General features: G+C 33.0%; 2 protein-coding genes across 2 annotated transcripts in view; both read right to left on the bottom strand.

Annotated features, from left to right (window-relative positions):
- Positions 1 to 4,334: 4,334 nt before the first annotated feature.
- LOC111700653 (salivary plasminogen activator alpha 1) lies at positions 4,335 to 15,583 on the bottom strand (the record flags this gene model as incomplete). The annotated part of the gene is given in 15 exon segments (XM_023471633.1): positions 4,335 to 4,515; positions 5,549 to 5,583; positions 6,422 to 6,518; positions 7,459 to 7,562; positions 7,791 to 7,926; positions 7,986 to 8,648; positions 8,815 to 8,927; positions 9,397 to 9,486; positions 10,346 to 10,411; positions 11,362 to 11,446; positions 11,751 to 11,862; positions 12,559 to 12,613; positions 13,717 to 13,773; positions 14,306 to 14,392; positions 15,469 to 15,583. Coding segments are annotated over 15 exon segments (1,818 nt in total). The 3' UTR covers positions 4,335 to 4,445.
- A 1,750-nt stretch (positions 15,584 to 17,333) lies between these two features.
- The window catches only part of LOC111700651 (doublesex- and mab-3-related transcription factor A2), a 12,675-nt gene continuing 7,196 nt past the window's right edge, over positions 17,334 to 22,812 (bottom strand). Inside the window, exons 6-8 of the mRNA XM_023471630.1 lie at positions 19,635 to 19,801; positions 18,990 to 19,093; positions 17,334 to 18,591 (exon numbers count right to left, since the gene is read on the bottom strand). Coding sequence (XP_023327398.1) covers positions 18,276 to 18,591; positions 18,990 to 19,093; positions 19,635 to 19,801 — 587 coding nt within the window. The 3' untranslated portion in view covers positions 17,334 to 18,275. The remainder of the gene's footprint in view (positions 18,592 to 18,989; positions 19,094 to 19,634; positions 19,802 to 22,812) is intronic.

The raw sequence follows: 22,812 nt of genomic DNA, 5'->3' as shown, positions 1-22,812 counted from the left end.
CTTCTTCCCGATGATGTATCTTTCGAGGTAATGTTGATCCGCTCTACTGCCCATTCGTCCTATTGCCCATCCGCTATACTGCCCATCCGACCTACTGCAACATCTGACCTACGACAGCTGTAGGTCGGATGGGCATATCTTCTTGCCCATCCGACCTATTCAGCAGCTTAATTTTGTCATGCCTATAGCGCAGTAGCTGGTAGAATAAATTAATTGTAGCTGTCGGACGGCCACTCAATTTTGTAGGTCAGATGGGCACTTTTTGTAGGTCGGATGGGCATTTTTCGTAGGTCGGATGGGCATTTTTCGTAGGTCGAATGGGCATTTTTCGTAGGTCGGATTGGCACTTTTCGTAGGTATCGGATGGGCATTTTTCGTAGGTCCAAAAATACACCATCATCTTTCGACCTACTTAAATCCGCTATACATACTCCACTTCTCACCTACGCCACTTCTCACCTACAGCTGCTAGATGGAATTGTGGCCTCAGCGCCCGGCCCTCTAGCCTGAACCAGCCGCGGCATTCGGCCCCCTAGCATGTCCTAGCCGCAGCTCGTTCGGCCCAGACATTTTTTTAACCACCCAACCCTCAATTAATACAAAAATAAACCGCTGGCGTAGGTCCAATATTGCAGTAGGTCGGAAAGTTAGTGGGTCAGAAGTTCAGTGATATAGACGATGTAACATATTACCCCTCTTCCCAAATGTTTTTTAGGATTTTAAAGGATGAGACTCAGAGTGAATTAACAAATTACTTTTCTTTATATTCATGGGTGTCCCGAGGTATAACTTGTTTCTTTCTTTGGCAAAATACTAAATAAACCATTGAAAGACTATACATATATGTTCATAGTTCAAGGCAAAAAACTTTATTTAGCCTAAAATCTTCATGTTCTAGGAGTTTTAAGGACTCTTTACAGCCTATAATTACCATTGTGGGTAACCTTGTAAACTCCCTCCAGGTCCTAGGCTGCTCGAAGCTTAATGGGGGATAGGGGTATGGTGGACGTCCCCCTGGAAAATTTGGGGACATCCACCCCAGGGGCGTGCAAGGGGGCTCTTTTAATATTACATCTGCTTGCATTTCCCTTCCTCAGGTAATTACATTCTACATTGCATTGCATTGCACTCACCCAAACTATAAGATTAAGTAAAGAAATAAAATATATTCTGATTCACAGCAATACCTTTCAAAGCTTTGTCTGATCAAGTATTGCATTAAACATCCATGTTTCCCATTTTAAAACTAAATATTTTTATCTGTGGTTTCTCTACAAAAGTGATTCGCGCATTTCTTGCTTCAGAAACAATGGAGAAATGAAGGTTTCAAAGGTACATCGGACATGCCACTCTATATATGGAGGGTCACTTGAAATTACGCATGTATTCCATTTAAGTATAATTACATTGTTCAGAAAAAATACTTTAAAATCTCACTTTTGCTCTTAACTAAAAGTTTCATTTAAAAAAGCTTAAATCAATACTGCCTTCAGTGTAAATATGATATCATAATTTATAATACATACAATATGTATCAATCCTATGAAAATATAGATATATTTTTTAGAAACGTTTCCATTATATTTTTCACCACTTGAAGTTTACACCAAAGTATTAAGAGGGATTGCCTGATTTTGTGCCCCCCCCCCCTTTAAGAAAATTACATAAATAATTTATTAACGCTTGTATGAAAGTGTGTATATGATCGAATAGTTTACATAGTTAAAAATCGTATCAATATTTTTTCAAAAAAGGGTTTTTTTAGGGGAGGGGGGGGCACAATGTTGCCAAGAACACAAATGTTCTCGTACGCCCCTGATCCACCCTCTGTTAACTTAAAATGTTTAGCTTATTAGTCTAATTTTTAAAAAATTTTCCCAATGCTAGTTTTATAAGTGGACACCACATTCCTCCCAAGTAAAAAAAGTAAGGAAGTTCTCCAGTTTTGGGGACAATTGTTTTTAAGAATTTCAGAGGAATTTCTTGAGAAGAAGTTCTTGTGAATTATTCCTCGGAAATATATAATATATAATATATAATAATATATAATATATAAATATATAATAATAAATATATCTAATATGATAATAAGTCTATTCTATTTAATCCTTGGGGATATGTGCTCGTACGTATGAGCTACTGCATATACAAATCATATTACCATTATTTCATTCACATTTTATGTCTATAAGATGTTAGACCAATAATTTAAACGTGTTTCTTTATTTTATAAAGATTCTTCTAACTGGTTCTAATCATAAGGAATAAGATGTTTTTTTTAAAGAATGAAATTATGATCAATATTTACCCCTAGGTTTGATAACGTCTGTTTCCAATGATATGCAGAATATATATTTTACAGATGCAGATTCTGGAATATATTATATATATTATATATATCACAGTTTCTCCAAACTTTATTACTTTTCCACTTCCATGCCTGAGACGTACAGGGTGTCCCACATCATGTTAGATCGTCAATAGGTCTAAATTACGATTTTCGGGACTAATCAGATTTAAGAAGAATGAATCATTTTGAAAATTTTATAAGGCTAATAAATAACATTTCTTGCAGAAAATGCTACACTTAAACCTAGATAAGCCACATATCGAAAGAATTCATCAAATGTTGTATTCTTCACTTTCTAATAATGGAATGTTGCAGGTATTTAGTTTTTTTATTAAATGATTATATGGAACTCTTTAAAACTGTTCCCGCATATTCATGGCTATTAACTTAGTTATTTTCGCAATAAATTATTATGAAACCCACCGAAAAATTGTCAAGACAATATATGGCTCATTTAGAGTTTAACTGTAGGTTTTTCGAGAATTATGTGTTTATTTCGACGTTAAAGTTTAATGCTAATCTTATATAAGTTGGGACGCTCTGTATGGGGTGTCCCACATCACATCGTTCAGAGCTCTAAAATAGGTTTTTTCGAGAATACACTAATAATTCAAAAAAGATTGAATAATTTTTAAATCAAATTTGCGAAATACAAATTTTTTTTGTGTAAATTTTGTTCATTTCGATGTTAAAAGGAACAAATTTACAAATTGAATTGATCAGACGAAAGTTTGGGAAAACACCGGCGTTTTCCAAAATAGGAAAGTATTTAATTCAGATATTTCTTCATTGATTCTTATTAGCAAGAAATGCGCAAGTCATTTTTGGGAAGCCACTGCTAATAAAAATAAACAATTTAAAGAAACAAAAACATGGATATCTAATTAATACTTGATCAAAAACGCTTTTAAGGGTACCGTTGTACATCGCCATCTTTGCATGGAGGGTCGAACTTGAAGTTAGGTTGACTGTCATCTTATAGCTTAGATATACTTCAAAATAATCTATCTTACGCTCAGTGCAAAGTGATATTGTCCTCTGGACTCTCTGGACTGAAGTAATTATATGTTGTTTATAGAGTTAGACGCTTTAAAGAAAAAGTTATTAAAAAATTTCATAAATGAATTTTTTTGTATTTTAGGATAATTCATGATAGGACATTTCAGAAATATACAAAAAAATTTTATAAACTTAATAGAAACTCATATCTAAAGAACTCAAAAAGGAAACTTTACAAAGAGAAACTCAATATAACAAGCCAGATGGAATCGATTAAAGCACTAACTTTGCACGGACATTTATTTTACATTATTATTAAAATACAAACTGAGGATCAACCGAAGTTAATCCTGGAATCATAGATGGAGCTAATTCTCCTCTCGGAGCTACTGGAGCTGTTATCGACCGCTCTCTTCTGACACTTCATCAAGACTAACTCCCTTATCGGGGAGAAAATGGACGCCTAGTTTGCTTTCTCTGCCGACGAAAGTACCGTTATCCATGTTCCTCCAGATAAGGGTCACGAGGGTTCGAATCTCGTTCTCCTGGAAATTTCCTCTCCTCCTTGGTAATAGATGCAGAGTAACGGGTTAAATCATTATTATTTGTTTGTCCAGTTCTCAACTGATGATAAAGTTTTAGCTTGGGTTGAATGAACTAGGCTATGGTTTTATATCCTTGGTGGGTTTACAATTTAAATTTTCTATATATATATAGGATATTTCAGATAGGAAATTTAGTGACTGAAAAAATATTTCATGGATAAGGTAAATACTTTCCTGCTTCCAAATTATCTTTCTTGAATCTTGTGTTGATATACACTTTTATTTTTACGATATAGGACAAAAAAAAGTATTCATTTTGTAGGCCATCAAGGATATTTTTGAGTACAACGATTTGCTTAGTTCTAATTCCAGGTAGATTTAGTGAATTTTTAAACAAGTGAACGGTCTCTTTATTTAAAAAACAATTAAAATAAAGAATATATCTATCGCATTCTTATATTTGTCATAAATAGAAATCTATAATTTATTCTTAAAAAATTGCAATTTTAAAACAATACTAATGCATGTGTTGATAACGAAATTCCATTAAATTATAAAAAGAAGAGTTCTCTTTCCTTTTTGTTGATATTATCTCTTATCCAGTCCAAGTAGTTGGTTGTTCTAACAAATATGTTAACAATTAGATGTCTTTGCAATAAATTTTAACAAATAAAAATCTTAATATATTTTAGAAAGTATAGTAAGGATATTTCGGCATTTTAAAAATTCAATCATTGTATTGTAATGACTACAAATGTTTTGATATTAAACCATTTTCAGAAAATAAAGTTCAATCAATATATATTCCATCTTTAGGGGAACTATATATTTAATGTGCTTTATTTGACAAAAAATGTGATTAGCTTCTTTATCTTAATAAGATTTGAGATTGGTAAAGCAATTATCTATTATCATTTATCACATTTTTTTTCTTCAACTTACAATTTTAAAAGAAAAAAAATATTTTTTTGTGGTACCATGTGAAAAAAATGAAAAAAATATTCCAAAATAAAGAAAAATAGTAGAGATGAGAATTTGATGAAACAAAAACATTATTTTGATGTAGACGACGCACAATGGGGAAACAGGGGGGGGGGGGATAAGCAATATTGAGTTTACACCATAAACCTCTTATCCATGTCAAATGTGGCTAAGTCGCTTGAATATTTTTTTGGAGAAGTCTCTAAGTCATAGTAATGTTGTGTTAAAGTTCTATAATATAATGACATAAAACTGGTATAATTTCCGTGAAAACTCTTAAACGCGAATCAGAGCCCAAACCATTACCCATACATCTTTGATTAATGATTGTTTGAATCTATTTTATTTATTTAGATTATTCTGAATCACAAGACAAATGCATTTTAAAAAGAGTATTGTGACAAAAACCAGTCACCCCCCCCTGACCCCCTAATATACGCCACAGTGCAACGCTAATAACACTTTTCTTACCCACACTGTAAAAAAGACATACCGGAAAGAAATAAAAAGAAAACAATTATGGTGGAATATCAAAAAATTTGTTTTCCAATAATATTTACATTTATACTAATAGTAAAAAATATGGTTGGCTTTTTAAAACTCTGCTTGGCCAAATGAAAAACAAACAATTTCTTGTTTCTCTAATAATTGTTTAATAAATTTTTTATTCTACCTTGTGTATACCCCTGGATAATCAGGTTCAGCACACTAAATAATAATTTTTTTTAAATATACATTTTCTCACAGATCATACAGATAGTACTTTAGATAGAAACAATGAAGCTAATATACCTGTGGAATAGGAAGATAAAATTTAATCAATTTTAATGTGTTTCATGTATTAAGCTAGTAGCACTAGCTTTAAAATCAAAATCAACTTGATAAGTGAAATGGGTCTGTGTGTGTACAGATTACACTGCATAACTTTGGTGTTATTTTTCAAAAAACTGAACAAAACAAGAAACTAAGTCTTTAACAGTTGTCTTTCTATTCTATAGTTTATTTGTCTCAATGTGGTGGTTTTTAGATCAGTACTTCTCAATAAATTTTGCATTGGCAGGACATCAAGAATACATTCATTTTTAATTTGCACACAAAAATAATCAATTATATTTAAATGAAATTTCATGTGATACGAATTCGAATTTTATGTTTCAAATTTTTAAAACTGATTAATTACAGCTGTGGTTTCTCTACAAAAGTGACTTGGGCCTTTTTTTATACACTTTTCCACCTAGAAAAATGACAATATCTTCCACATTATTGGTTTTAGAGTACCATTGTGAATAGGGCATTGTCATGTTAGCATGAAGGTTCACATCTTTGGAAACGGGGTTAAAGTGTACTCATTCCAATTACATGGCCTCGGAAGAATCTTGTATTGTTATTTTTTGTCACTACCTCGGTCTTTAACCATTGGGACATACAGTTAGATTAAAGTTAAAAATACCATGGTTATTCATGGTTGGTGGTATTGCTCATTATCCCCTTTTCCTGTAAATGGAACACACCACAAAGCTTTTCTCCTATAAACCTTGTATTTCACCTTAAGCCCCCATGAAACAATCCCACAGAGCTCCCACCGTCCTGTGGCAAGATTCAAACAGTTCAAGGGTCCACCACTATCTCCCTGGCAGGCATCTCTGAATATAACAAGTATTAAATGTAGATATAACAATCTTATCTCTAGACTAGCTTGGGAACCCAGCGCTGCCCAGGTTAATAAAAGACACTCCTGCCCAAGGTAATAATGCAAGAAAAGTTATTTAAGAGGTGTACGCATTTTTTGTACTGTCTTTGGGTGGAAAGTAAGCACCATTTATACAAAAATAATCTATGAAATATTCTGGTCATGGGAAACTATTATGTGAATTTTCAAAATTATCAAAATTATATGTTTTTATCCTCCTCGGATACTAGACAAACACTGATGCATCTATTCTTGTTTACAAATTCCGCCCAGAGAGAACTGGTTTCAATATTATGCAGAGTATACGCGACCGCATTTAACTTTCCTTGCATTAGTACCTTGCTCCTGCCGTTTACCTTGGACAATTATACTGGAAAACTAAATTTGCATTATTTCAGTCAACCCACTAAGTACATTCCCGTGGTTCTCCTGAGTTTCCAATCAAAATTTGAGGCAGATCGGCCAATGGGTTCCTACGTTATGCATGGCCAAACAAACAGACAGACACCCAAACAGAGATTACAACTTTATATATGTAGATATATAAAGCCTTAGTTAAATAATTTAAAAAGGAGATGTGTTTGAAGCAGTCCACCTCCTTGTGCTGTGAGTCTTAAAGTCAGATTTAGTCTTAATCTGGATTTGAATCAAGTAAATGATGGCTGAAATCTCAAAACACTGATTCAAGTTTCCAGTTAAGCAAACCATGTTTGAACCGTGTCTAGATAATTTTGAATGCTAGATAAAACAATGGGCAAAACTTTTGTTTTTAATAGCCAGCTATGTTAGCATTGTATTTTTATAGCAGTTTTATCCCTGCTATACGAGCTTTGCTGAAATTATGACACACAACTTTCATCTTAAGTTGATATTAGGCAATTTAAAGAATATACTTATCAGCATCTCCTGCACAGATCATGTTCTCAGTTATATTCCTCTCCATTACTCTATAGTTCCTTCTACACACCTCATCCTCCCAAACTCTAATATTAACCTCCTAGAACAGAAATAAAAGAAATGAGTATGATGATCCCTAAAGTTAGTCTTTGAAGTTTAGCTGTATAGCAAACACAAGCTGCTTTAAGGGGAACTGTTTTACATAAGGCCTCTTTGCATGGAGGGTTGCTTAGGATTGAATAAATGTTGTCTACATTTATTCCACAATTATATGGGTATGAGATGTTTCCTGTATGCATATAAGTTTAAGTAGTAACCACTAACCTACCTGTAATGTCGGACTGACAGGTCCACCAAAATAGATTGTTCCCCAACCAACAACATATGCTCGGTAATTTTCATAGACCTTGTCCTCTTCTGGTAAGCATATTGGCCATACAGACTTATTAAAGATAGCAGGTACACTGTAAATAAAGTGTTATTTTATAAGAAATTTCTTTGATCATATTTAAAATAATGATACCTAAGTTTAATCAAAGCGATGTCATTGTTGTATGTATTTGGATCATATCTTTCATGAACAACTAATCTTTTAATGTCATAAATTTTGTCACTGGTCTCTCCGTCAATGTTGAAATCATACTCTCCAACTTTAACCTTCATTTCCTCCTTAGTGTAGTGTACAACACAATGAGCTGCTGTCACTAGATAAGAATCTGATATCAAGGTTGCACCACAGAAACTTCCTTCTGGAGTTATCAGTGCTGCTAACCATGGCCACTCATTGGGATCAGCTGGCTTACCCCCAACAATCTTCTTTTCATATTCTGCAGCATTTTGTCCACATGGAGTTCTAGAGCAGGTTTCTTTATTACACTCAATGCGCTTTGTAAAATGTCTTACAGCAAGATCTGATGATAAGGTATATTTATCAGGACACCAGGGGGTTCCTGGGCTTCCAACAGTGCTGCAATACTTTTCCTTCTTTCCATTATAAAACCATTTTTCTGCACAGTTATCAGGAGGTAAACAGCTGTTGGTGTCTATACACATATCTGATTCACAGTATATAAACTGACCGGCAGGCAAGTAGTTTCCCTGGTCATCCACACCCTCAGGGGTTGGGCACCAGGGACGGCCAACACTTTTTATGGTGCTGCAGTAAGTCTGAGGTTCACCAAGGTAACTAAAAATGAGACTGTATGTACATGTATTGTAAAAATTTAGTTATTTTAAAGTTGCCACAAAAAAAAATAAGCCTGATTGGTTCAGCTGTTTTGACATTGATTGGACACAGACAGAATAGGCAAGCAAAGTAACTATAGATGAAATAGAGCAAAGTCTAAACCCACCTCCATTTTTTAACACAGTTAGAAGGAGCATTGCACCATGCAAATGCAGTAGATCCATTCCTCCAATTCCCTGTGGCATCTAATCCCAAAGGAAGAGGACACCAGAGGCCACCCTTTAAAGCATATATCTTAAACACTTCCTCTTGGCTGAGCTTTTTGTTTGGATGGTTCTTGGCAACATCAACTGAACTCAATACCAACAGTTCTTGGCAACATCAACTGAACTCAATACCAACAGTTCTTGGCAACATCAACTGAACTCAATACCAACAGTTCTTGGCAACATCAACTGAACTCAATACCAACAGTTCTTGGCAACATAAACTGAACTCAATACCAACAGTTCTTGGCAACATCAACTGAACTCAATACCAACAGTTCTTGGCAACATCAACTGAATTCAATACCAACAGTTCTTGGCAACATCAACTGAACTCAATACCAACAGTGTGAACTTTTAAATTGAACGATTTAAGGTTTAATTCTGAGAATATACCCCACATTCTTCAAGAATTATCAAAGAAGGAATTTTAAGAAATGGGTGACTGTTCTGGCCTCAAACCAGTTTTGAATTTGAATTACCTGATTTAAAGGATCCGCACATCCTTGAAAGCGCATGTTTCCATATCTCCAGGCTGGAACACAAGCTGGAGGAGGACAAACCCCTCCAACCTTACAAATATATTAAAGATAAAATTGAATTGAAGTCAGTCTGATGTGGGCTGACTAATTAATCTAATTACTCTTTGATATCACCTTGTAATCATACCCAGCACTCAGCAGTATTTACTTCAATTGAGAGGAATATTAAGAATTTATCTTTAAATTTAAAAGTGGCCACATTTAATATTTAGATTATGTGTTTAAGATTATTGATACCACTCACAAAAGTTCCAAACTTCTTTGAACCATAAGTTTCCAAATCTGCTTTTCATACAGGGTGTCCCAAAAAACATGGGAATTCAGTGACAAATTCGATATCGTCTTTGTTATGAATTAGCATTGTAATACCTAATTTCAAAAGCCATAGTAACATTATGTCTGCTAGAGTTTATTTTAAGACTGCAGTAAAGATGTGTCTATAATGTCTCCGCAAGATAAACAGTGAAGACTGACAAGTTTACTCTGTTTATATACTGCAATTTTCTTGTTTTACTAAGTACACCCTTATGCAGTCAAAACATAAACAAACAAAATGTGAACATAGCAGACGAAACTCTTACAGATAACAGCTTTCTCAGTAGGTATCACTATACTAAATCAAAGAATTATTTAAAAAGACGATATTGAATTCGTCACTGAATTCCCATGTTTATTGGGACACCCTGTATATTATCTATACATTGCTGCTTCCTTTCGTACAACATCCACTTAATATTTATGTGTATGGCTATACCCCTACAATGGATAAAATTGCCAAAACTGATTATTAAATTTTTGCCATATATTTTTTACTTGAAGACAAAGCAATCAATCTTGTTTTCTTACCAGAAGCAAAATATGATTTTGATTTCTTAATAAAAGTGCTTACATTAGTATTGCAGTGAACAGGTCCAGAAATTTTTCCTTCCCTGTCTATTTTGTTTTCTCCTGCCACCTGTTTTAAAGAATATAGCAATTAGATCTCACAATTAGGGCTGGGCATTTTCCATATTTTTCTAGCTGTTTCGTTAACGGTTAGTTCCAATGGTTAAATAATTTTAAAGGTAAGAACAGAATGTTTGTTTTGTTAACGGCATTTACCAGTTTTTTAAATTACCATCAGTTAACGATCTCAATTTTATTATCGACTTTAGAAGAAAAAAAATTCTCGACAATCGTTAATGGCTCCAGTCTTTAACAGTCTATTACATTATTATCGGCGCAAAGAGCTAACGAAATTTAAAGTTAAAATAATTAAAATAATCGTTATCAGTGCAGCCATTAACAGTCTATTTCAGAATTAACAATGCAGAGCGTCCAAACAAAATTTAGTTAATAGCTATGAAATTGTTAATGCTGCAGCCATTAACGGTCTTTTGTAGTACTATCAGCATTAAGGGTTTGTCATGTTGTAAAAAAACATGTAAAAAATATTTTTTTTACAAGTTAAATGCAATTTTAAGGAGAAAAACGAAATTCTCCCTTTTGGTTTAAAAAAAATGGCTAATTCGTTTCGTTAACGGTTTAAAAATTAACGGTTTTCGCTGAAAATTGAGCAAGGCTTCATTTGCACAGGAATTACATCTTGACATTTTGCAAGGACTGATTTGAACAGGATTAATATCTAGACAATTGAGCAAGGACTAATTTGAACAGGAGTTTTTTCTTTATAATTGTGCAAGGATTGATTTTAACAGGATTAATATCTAAATAATTGAGCAAGGATTGATTTTAACAGGATTAATATCTAAATAATTGAGCAAGGATTGATTTTAACAGGATTAATATCTAAATAATTGAGCAAGGATTGATTTTAACAGGATTAATATCTATATAATTGAGAAAGGATTAATATCTAGATGATTGAGCAAAAATTGAACTAGAAAAGGGTTAACGTAAATTTACCGCAGATTTGAGATTACAACGGTTGCTTCCTAAGGTCCAAGTAAATGCTTTGCAACCATTAGTTTCTTGACATTCTATCTGGCACCTCAAGAATTCATAAATATAGAAAGTGACTGAAAGGAACTGTGGTTTTCTGATCAAGGATTAATGAGATATCCATAAATATGTAGTTCTACTTTTTAATAACTCTACACAGCAAAAATAATAAATAAAATTGTCAGAATTCAACACGTTTTCAAACAGAGAAAAACGAAGATATCTTTCTTATTGTTACTTAGAGACAGGTTTAAAAGGTAATACATACTTTTTGAATGTAGGGTTATGCGTGAAAATACGCCTATGCCCTATAGTCTCTTTAACAAGAACATATTTATTGGAAGAAATAATACCTTTCAGGGCTGTCTGTGACCTGATCATCTCTTGAATTAATGAGTTTGTTCCCGAAATAAGCTTTGTTCCTCTCATAACAATTCTGCTGTCCGCAGTAAGCTGGACCAGACACTGCAGGAATCAGAATGAAGAGCAGCGGCCAATCTTTGTTACTCGCAAATGCCGCAATGAATTATAAGACAGAGAGAGAGCCAGTTCTAGCCGGCCCCTAGCCTATCGTAGCCGCGGCACTCAGCTCCCTAACCTGCTCTAGCCGCAGCGGGCGGCCCAGAAAGTGTCTAAACCTAACCTAAACCTAAAATATAATCTCTCTCTTCTTATAATTTATTGCGGCATTTGCTAGTAATAGAGTTTGGCCGCTACCAAAATAAAGAAGCAGTTTAATGGGACTGTAAATGTAGTTTCAAATGACGCTCCATTTATAAACTGTTATTTTCGTGTTAAAATTACATAAGAACCCTAAATAGTATATTTTTCTAATTATCGATGGCGGAAAAATGCCTGTACAGTGTACAGTGTACGACAAATGGAGGAATATTTGAATATACGTCTCTTTAATGACATCTCAGGCTTAATATGAGAATTTATCTTAAATTATTATTTGTCAAATATGCAATAATATTCTGCATTGATCTTAAATAATAAGAAACTTTCAGTTCTGGCCTTACTCGAGCAGTATTTGGCCAATTACTCCTTTTATACTTAAGTTAGGAATGAGGCTGTAGCCTGAAATAGACTTTAGAAAAGGATTAGGAACATGGAGTCGGGATTTAATTATTTTTTTAAAAATATCCCATTAAACTTTACCTGCCCCCACCATCCTTTGTTGGGATCCATACCAGGAGTTCTTTAAACTGCAGTCCTAAAGGGTATTTTAAATTGTACGTAGAGAACATGTTCACAGATAGAGTCATAATTATAAGTTAAAAGTCCAGTATGATAAAATTAAGAAGTTATGCTATATACTACCTCATTATTTTTAAACATCGCAGGAGTATAGTTTAGAAACAAACATCAGTTTCAGTGTAGAATATTTAGTTTTTTAAAGGGAGGGACCGGCAACTTATGGTAGTTGAACTGAGAATGTAGTTTTGTGGAGAATGTTTTTAGGATTCATTTGAGACATATGAATCGCTTTATTTAATGATGTACATAATTATTGATTTTTAGTGTAAAGTCGACGTTCAAATCATATATTCATGGGTGGCCGGTTACGTTTTTAAAAGAATTTTTTAAATTATTAAATAGCGACGACAAAAAATATAAAAGAAAATCTACAGTAAACTAATAATTATATATTTAAAAACATTTTTCTCAATTGAAATTTTCTCAATAAATCAATGTTAGAATCAATTATTTATTTTCCATCATTATATTGAATTTCTTATTCTTTGTGAATTTGTTCCCAGATTTCTTCAAATTCTTCAAATTCCAGGAAAACTACAGACAATTTTTGTGAGCATTGAGACATTACAGAAACCAATAACTGAATATTTGATTACTTTGTTTTGATAATAATAGTTAATTTTTATTTTCTCAATCTGTTTCTAAACAACTATTAATTAGTTTACTGTAGAATTTTTACTACATTATTCGTCGTCGTTATTGAATATATTTTAAAAAACCGATTCTCAAAATCATCTCTCAAAAATGAAAAATCTATGAGGAAGAATAAAGATTGCTCTCTTGCTGAACAAACATGCACTGTAAAAATGTCTCATAAGCCTCAAATGATTCATGAAAAATTTCTCTCCACAATACTACATTCGATCAGTTCAACTATCAAACATTGCCGGTCACTCTCTTTTAAAGATTTTTATAGAAACCAATAAAAACTAAACAGATCAGAGTTCCCTCCTAAATAGCCTGGACATATCTAGTTGTAGTTATATATACTGTAAACTGTTAATTAACCAACATCCATATTTATCCCGGATATACTTTAGTTATTTATATTAAACTAACCTTACTGTAAGATCTCCAGGTGAAGGCAAGACATCCTTCAGTTTGTTGACATAGCTCCTTAATATTAAAAAAAGTTTTTAAATATTAAATATAACAAAATTTGAATTGTGTGAATTATGCACACTAATACACTCAAAACAAAAAAAAATGACGATTTAAATTAGACTAAACAAAAATGCGAAAAAAAACTTGATAAGAGGAGATTTATGTTTATTTCGTATTTATGTTTTATGTTTCATTTTTGAACCTAGTGCCCTTTTAATGTCTAGATCTAAAGCTAAGGGTTGGTAGAATAGTCGAATCTTGTTTAATCCGCCTGGTATAGCGAGCTTATGCCTGTAATTTGTGACAGCTAAGCCGAATATTTTATGGTATCCAGGACTTTGACAAATTTTTTGACAAAGAAATTTTGATTTTGAAAATTGAAAACTCGTCAATTCTAGCAGAAAAATCTGCTACATTTTTAGATTCAAGATGTAAGTGGAAATACCATTAAAAAGCTAAAATTTTAACTAAACTTGTTTTAGAAAAATTAGGATAAGAGACTGGGTTCCCCACTTGATCTTCTGTTGTATAAAAGTTGTTCCACCTGGCAAATTTGGTAGGATCCAGCTGGAAAAGAGTTCAGTGCAAATCCTTCCAATGATGTGTCTGTCAATATACAAGCTGAGGATACCTTTCATTTATAAATAATTCTACAGTGTTATTCTTCTACAAAAAAAACTTTAATCGATGCATGGTGTGTCAGACAATAAAAGTATAGGGTTGCTTGTCCATTCACACGTCTGTGAAAGAAAAACAGAATAAAAAAGAGTTAAACCAGCAGTTGAAGTAAAAAAGATTAAGGAAAAAAGTATTTCCAGCGGTAGAAGGAACTAATTTGTTTAAGAAATGTTCAACAATTTGTACCAAACAAGAATACAAAAATGAATAATTTATATGTTGAAGGATTCGATGATTACGTAATAACTGAAATGATAAATATGTTATGTAGTGAGTAAAATCAATGTTTTCTATTTGTGCATAATTTTGCATACTTTTTCTCTTTTCTTTTGGAAACCTTTATTTTCAAAAAAAAAATTTATTTAAACAAATTTAAAATACACCATTTATATATGTATTTATATCTTTGTGTGTGAATAAATCTTTATAAATAATAATTTAAGTTTTTACACAAATATACTATTACTCGATTATACAGAATTTTAGCCTTTAAAGGGACTGTAAGGGAAAAATAAAAGGGGGTTTAGGCTGAAACCTAAGCATTTAGGAGTTGAGCGAGACCGATTAGAGTCCTATCTGATGTTCCTGTCTCGAGAAATTGATAAAAAAGTGTGTCAAATTCTTACGAAAATCTATATATCATTATCACGTGACTCTGTTTGTATCACGTGACCAGTATACTGCACTGCCAATGGTAGGAGTTCTGGTCACGTGATACGGACGTATAAATAATATTATCAATCATATCTTTATAAATAATAAATTATTAAATTCTGATAATAATAAAAGGAAACCTAAGTTTTTTAGGCTCCTCTGGGATACCGTCGTTTTCAGATTGGTTGTGTATTTGCTGAATATGGTTTAACATTTTATGTATATATAGATTTTCGTTTAAATTTGACACAGTTTTATATCAATTTCTTGAGACAAGAACTCCTCGATCAATTCCTAAAATGCTTAGGTTTCAGCCTATACCACATTTCATTTTTCCTGTACAGTCCCTTTAAATAATTGCATAAAATGATTTACCTTAATAAGTAGAAGGAAACCAAGCATACGCTTAAATCCTGAAACCATTTTGTCTTAAATTCTTCGCTCAAATATTCAACAAATCTAGCTCCAGTTCTTAACGCTATGAGTTTATCTGCGAATATATAGAATTTAAATAGTTTTCCTCACAAAATTTCTATTGAATCTTCAATCATTGGATCAAGAAAGCATTACAATTTTTTTTTAGAAACAGAGAAATTTCGAGAATCGATTTAGTTGATCCCAATTTTTCCTTAATTACTTATTTTGGGTAAATACTAAATATAATAGTTACTTTTTTGTTGATGTAAAAAACAGGTCAAAACTGAATTAAAATCATTTTAAAACAGTTCAAACATAGTTTGTTTTATCTATCTTCACGTGCAGTGTCAAATATATAAAGTGCTAATTCTTGCATACAAGCAAAACATCGGACATAACATTCTACGAAAATTTTTGTCTTGGCCTTAAATTTTCTAATCTCTCCATCTTTCCATTTTATGGTTTTAAAGCTTTGATCTTGTGAAATCAAAACTTGAAATATCAAAGTTTAACAATTGAAGGACCAGAGACCGAATTTAATGAATTTGAGCTGCGCCGCTGAACCACCTACTGCTGCCGGTTCAAATTTATTATATTCGGTATCAGATTTAATGAATAGCGAGACATGGTTGATCTGCGCAGACGAAGTTCAACTACTTTTATTCCGTCTGAACTGGTACATTTATGGAAGTGGTTGAACTACATCTACGCGGTTCAGCTTCTTCTCGCTATTCATAAAATCTAGTCCGGTCCAGGTTGCAAAAGTATAATAATAAGAAAAAATAAGAGTTCGCGATGAGGAACCAGTTCGAACCAGTTCCTTCTAGCAATCTGTAGTTGTTGTTCTGAGCTCTACTATTTTAAAACTAAATTCTGTGTATATCAATAAATTATTTATATACAAAAGAATGTATATGTTTATTGTATTCCCATTCGTTTGATGCTGAATCTACAGAATTTCCCAGTTTTTAAACTTGTTTTCATCGAGTTCAGAAAACCCCAGAAGATATTGGCTTATTTTTTCCTTCATACTATTCCTTTTGTCTTGTATTTCAAAATGAAAAATATTACTTTTGTTATTCTTATAGTTAAAATATGATTTTTTTTTGTCTTATAGTAGATTCCTTGATGGGTTATTCATGTCTGAAATGTAAGATTTTTGTTACAATATTTATGAGCAAGGAAAAGAAAAGTTAAGACACCGGCTAAGCCAAGAAGTTAAGATTTAAGACACAAAAGTTTCAGCCTCTGGATCTTTATCTTGCACTGGCAAAACAAAAAGACAATACAAATCTATTTTTTTTATTTTCACAATTTTAATTTCTCTTTTCCTTAAAACTGTCTGAACTAAATCACACAGTAAAACTTGATTCACTCTAAAATGCATTTTAAACCTGAAAATCAAGTTAAATTCTGGGATAAGCTCAATTTGACTGCTATTGTAAAATAAAACGAATTATTTAATGCATACAACTTTTATTTGAAGCTAAAAAATGGTAAGATCTATCTTAGCAGGTGTACTGTAATGTTTTGTTGAAATGTTCAAACTTTTCAAAAATGACACAGAATATTTGCTGATTAAATGATTATTAAAAACTTTAACGTTTTAACAACAGTCTTTAAAAGACCAGGCTTGAATAGTTTTTTTGCGTAAAAATTAATAAAAATTGAAATTTTTCAAGGAACGTACAGGACATCATACTTATAAGTAGAAAAAAGCAAGGATTATTTCAGCACTCTCGAAAATTGTAAAATCAGAGGAAAATAAATGAAAAAAGATTATTTTTTAAAAGTTTATTTTCATGCTTTGATGAACAGATACAGACAATTTGTGATATTTTAAATGTTTAGGTTTATGCCTAAATAATTTTTTTTAGTAATGAACGTATATAAATAGGCATGATGGAAAATATTCCAGGAAGTCCTATATCTTTGTTTACATAAAACGTGTACTACAGTTTGTTGGAGAAAGGTAAACAAACCTAGTGCTTCTCAAGCAGTGTTGTTCCACCAAGTAACTGCAGGGCCCTTGTTTTATGTAAAAAAAATTATTGAAAAATTCAAAATTTAATTTTCAATTTCATCAATCAAAAAAATACATATTTATTGTGTTTACATTACATTGACTAGTTTAAAGAGAAGCATTTACACAATTTAAAAAGATAAATATAAAAAAAAGTATTTTTCTAATTTGATTTTTGTCTGTAGAAAGAGAGGGGAGGGTTCAGACGTAACATTTTTGGGGTTTCTCTTTTTTAGTTAGAGTCATATTACACGGTACATCAATTTTCTTTCTTTTCCTATAAAACTGTTTTCAACTTGTAAGTTTTCAACGTTTCGGTTCAAATCTTAAACATTTACACAGTATGTACATGAGTAATTTACATTGTACAGTGTACATTTAGGAAGTATTTATGTACAAAATGAATTTAAATGTTTAAAAACTTAATAAACATATGTCAAACATTAATTACAATTTACATTATTTGTTTTAGACTAGTAGATTTTAAAAACCGCCAACTTTTTAGGTGCTAGGTGGTCTTCCTGAATACTAAAGGAGGTCTCCTAAATTACTGAAGGAGGTCTTCTAAAGTACTAAAATAGGTCTCCTGGAGTACTAAAGGATGTCTCCAGAGTAATAAGAAGGATGTATCCGTGAGTACAAAAGGATGTCTCCAAGAGCAATATAAAGGATGTCTCCTTGAGTACCAAAGGAGGTCTCCTGGAGTCCTAAAGGATGTCTCCTAGATTAGTATGACGTATTTCTAGTTCTCTAGGTCTCTGTAGCACTCGTTCCTCTCCAGGGTTATAGAGGAAGAGGGTGAAGAGGCGGGCCCGGGGGACACACTTCTCTCCAGTTCTGGCAGGGGCAATCCCATAGGAAAGTGTGGTGGGAAGGAGTGTAGAAGGGAGGCGGGGTAGGGGGAGTGTGAGAGGGCGGGGAAGTACCTGTGTGGGTAGTTGTATGGCGTGAACCTAGAGACTGGGCGGGACATGGTGGTAATGGGACAGAAGGTCCTATGGGACAGCAGGGAGGAACTGAACAGGGGAAGGGATAAAGGAGGAGGGGGGGTTGTAATCCTAGACGCAATTTCATTCAAATATTTATCGGAAAATAAGAATCATTTTTTAAAAACATTTTTTTACTTATGAGTTTTTTTAAAAACATTTTTTTTACGTTTCTAGATACAGTTTGACATTTTCTGCGTTCTCTAAGAAATGTACATAAAGGAATTGAGTCTTGGCCACAAACTAAAATTTAAAGGTGGTCATAGTTTGAAAATTGGTTTCAAAGATATAAAGATTAGAGAATCAGAGTTTGTGGCAATCAGCATTTTCTTTTGTCTTGAGATAACAGTTAAAGATGAAAGAGCGCTTTAGTTTATCTATCAACTCATGTTAATTGGATAGAGTGATACAGGATTGGCGAAGCTGGGTTTTCAAGCAAGTAAATGATAAAAATTGAAATGAAGATGTCCCTGTTGAAGTTTATCCTATTAGCGGCGATCTTCTCGTTGAGTATCTGCTGAATACTCGCTATAGCGTCCCCCAGGTTGTTCTTCAGAACCTCATGCAGCAGTCCCTGCAACAACCGAACCAAATATTGAATATGAAAGGGATTGTACAGCTATTTTAAAGCACATTTAAGACCTCAATTTCTGATTTGATAAAAACCAGAAACCATCTTTTTGTAAACTTTGTGGGTTTATGAATGTTTCCCCTTAATGCAATGTTGCGGTGCTCGATTCACAACGGTACCCTTGAAAGCTTACTCTGATCAAGTTTTAATTAGATATATCCATGTTTTTGTATCTTCAAACTGTTAATTTTCATTTACGGGTTTTCTGCAAAAGTGACTTATAAGAAGCAATGGAGGAACAAAAAAAAACACTTTTTGAGTAAAAAAAACCGATATCTTCCACATTTTTGATCAGATTAGGGTTTCAAGGGTACTGTTGTAAATGGAACATTGCCATCTTTGCATGGAGGGTCACGACTCACGATAAGTTACGCATTCAGTCCCGTTAAGAAACAAATATTTTATTTATGTCATAATTCATCGGAACAAGAAAAATAGAAACGGAAATAGTTTTTTAAAATTTTAAATTTTTTCAAGATCTCACCTTAGGTTTCTGTGGGAAAAGTTTTTGAAGTGTGTCCATCTCTTTGTCATAAACTCCGGGTTCAGTTTTCTGCTCCGGAGTAATAAACTTCTCCTCCGGGTTGGATTCAATCTGATCCTCGTCCGTCTCTGCTGGATCTTCAGTCCCACACACTGACGGTGACGGATCTAAACATTTACAGATTACATAATCTGTGTAAATCCAAAATCTGGGGGGGGGGTAAATTTTTTTCTCCAAATTTTAATACATCAAGTTCTCTTTAAGTCTATTTTTAGCTATTTCTTGAATAATATTTTATAGAAAAAATAAATTATTGATATAGACAAAATAAAAATGAAGGAAATGTCATTAAAATTTCAAAACTTGAATGATTAGGTTGTAAATTAGAATAAACGTGAAGACCGGCAATGCGTGGTAGTTGAACTGAGAATGTAGTATTGTGGAGATTTTTTTATGATTCATACGAGACATATAAAACGTTTTAATGATGTATAATTACTGAGTTTGAGTGCAAAGTCGATTTTCAAATTCATCCATTTGGGGGTTACGTTTTGAGAATCGATTTTAAAACTATTAAATAACGACTACAAAAAATGAAACAAAAATTCTACGATAACTTTGTTTAGGAACAGGTTGAGAAATTAAAATAAATTGAAAATAAGTAATCTTATTTAGTTATAAGTTTCTGTAATGTCACAAACATTTTCTGTAGATTTTGTGAAATTTTTATTAAAAAGATGACATTTGAAGAATTTGTAGAAATCTGCAAACAAATACATAGAGAATAGGAAATTCAATGTAATAATGAAAGCGAAATAATTGATTCTAAAATTGATTTATTGGCAAATTTATATTGAGAAATATGTTCCTAAACATCTAATTAGTTTACTGTAGAATTTTTAATACATTTTTCGTCGTCGTTATTTAATACTTTAAAAAAATTGATTCTCAAAATGTAAGCAACCAAATGAATGATTTTGAGCGTCGACTTTTGCGCACAAACTCAGTAATTATACATCATTTAAACATTTTATGTCTTATATGAATCATAAAATATTCTCCACAAAACTACAATCTCAGTTTAACTAACATACATTGCCGGTCACTCACTTTAAAGTTTGAAAACGTTGATATCTAGACACCATTGTTTCTTGGATGAACAATTTGTTGAGAACCCCATTAAGTCTCTCTGTTTAAAATATAAAGGATGAGGGGGGAAGGGGGGGGGACTGCTAGGATTTAATTTCTCGGAAACATTAATAATGCGAAATTGAAATATTTTGCACATTTTCAGAATTTTCGGGTTTTAAAAATTTCCTTTCGGTTCAAAATTAAATTCTTTGCAGAGCTCCTTTTCTTATACAGGAACACTTATTTACTTCTACAGCATAGATAAACTGTTTAGTGTTAGTTACCATACACTAGGAGGGTAGTTACCATACACTAGGGGGGTAGTTATCATACACTAGGAGGGTAGTTACCATACACTAGGAGGGTAGTTACCATACAATTGGAGGGTAGTTACCATATACTAGGAGGGTCGTTACCATACATTAGGAGGGTAGTTACCATACACTAGGAGGGTAGTTACCATACACTAGGAAGGTAGTTACCATACAATAGGAGGGTAGTTACCATACACTATGAGGGTAGTATGTTAACACTAGGAGGGTAGTTACCACACACTAGGAGGGTAGTTACCATACACTAGGAGGGTAGTTACCATACACTAGGAGGGGAATACAAGCTCAACGCATTCATGATTCAACATACTTCTCGAAAATCGTATTTTTGTCTCACGCAGATTTTGAAATAAAATGAAAATGCTTATTTTCTGCAGAATCTTGAAAACTAAATTGGGATATCTTTTAATAAAAAAAACAATGAAAACAGAAAACGGAAAAAGTAATCCATATAATTTGAATTGTATAAAAAAGAAAATCGTTACAAATAAAACTAAAATGTCGGAAGTATAAAATATGAAAGATGAGACTGAAAGGATTAGATGAAGAGGTCTGACAGCTTGACAAAAGATCCAAACTGCCGAACATACTCTACTATATACTCCAGGTATAGATACAGTGTACTCCATTCTTCCAATATATACTCCAGGTATAGATACAGTGTACTCCATTCTTCCAATATATACTCCACTAAAGATACAGTGTAATCCATTCTTCCAAAATACACTCCAGCATAGATACAATGTACTTCACTCTTCCAATATGTACTCCAGGTATAGATACAGTGTACTCCATTCTTCCAATATATACTCCAGTATAGATTCATTGTACTCCATTCTTCCAATATATACTCCAGGTATAGATACAGTGTACTCCATTCTTCCAATATATACTCCAGTATAGATTCATTGTACTCCATTCTTCCATTATTTACTCCAGGTATAGATACAGTGTACTCCATTCTTCCAACATATACTCCACTATAGATACAGTGTACTCCATTCTTCCAATATATACTCCAGTAAAGATACAGTGTACTCCATTATTCAACTTTATAAACTCTAGTATGGATGCAGTGTACTCCATTCTCCCAGTATAGATACACTATTCTCCGTTGGTTCTCGTTGAATTATACGAGTTCGTAAATTGCCTGGTAGCAATTTCATTGGACTGTGTGTCCTTTAGAACCTGGGAGTGAAGCCTGGTTGAGATATTGCTTGTGTAGTAATTTCATTGTACTGTGTGTCCTTTAGAACCAGGGAGTGAAGCTTGGTTGAGATATTGCCTGTGTTTCATTTAGAATCAACGAGTTAGTCCTGGTTGATTTTTGTAACGAGTAGACCTGGATAGAAACGTCTCGAGTAAATTGTTATGGAGTAGGTACTACAAGTGCACTCGATTCTCCGGCCCGATATATACATACTTTCGCATTTACGCGTACAAAGGTGGACATGTTTGTATTTCTGTGATTTTTTTCACGACCTAAATTGGACCGCTTTTTGTGGACCTGTTCGGTCTTTTTCAGACCACAGAAAATACAATTGTGGACAGTAGATTGTCTAAAAGAAGACCATAGATTTAAAATTCAGTGATGGTGATGGACCAAACCTCTGTAGAGTAAAAAGTAGATGTTAGTTCCACATTTATTGAAAATATATTTCGGTCTGGGTTGACCCTCGTCAGTTCTTTTCAGTTGTTGCATGCAGATTTGGCTG

The sequence above is a fragment of the Eurytemora carolleeae genome, unplaced genomic scaffold, assembly GCF_000591075.1.
Source record: "Eurytemora carolleeae unplaced genomic scaffold, Eaff_2.0 scaffold406, whole genome shotgun sequence".
Lineage (NCBI taxonomy): Eukaryota > Metazoa > Arthropoda > Copepoda > Calanoida > Temoridae > Eurytemora > Eurytemora carolleeae.
Note: the sequence above shows the minus strand (reverse complement) of the source record. Positions and strands in the feature narration are given on the sequence as shown.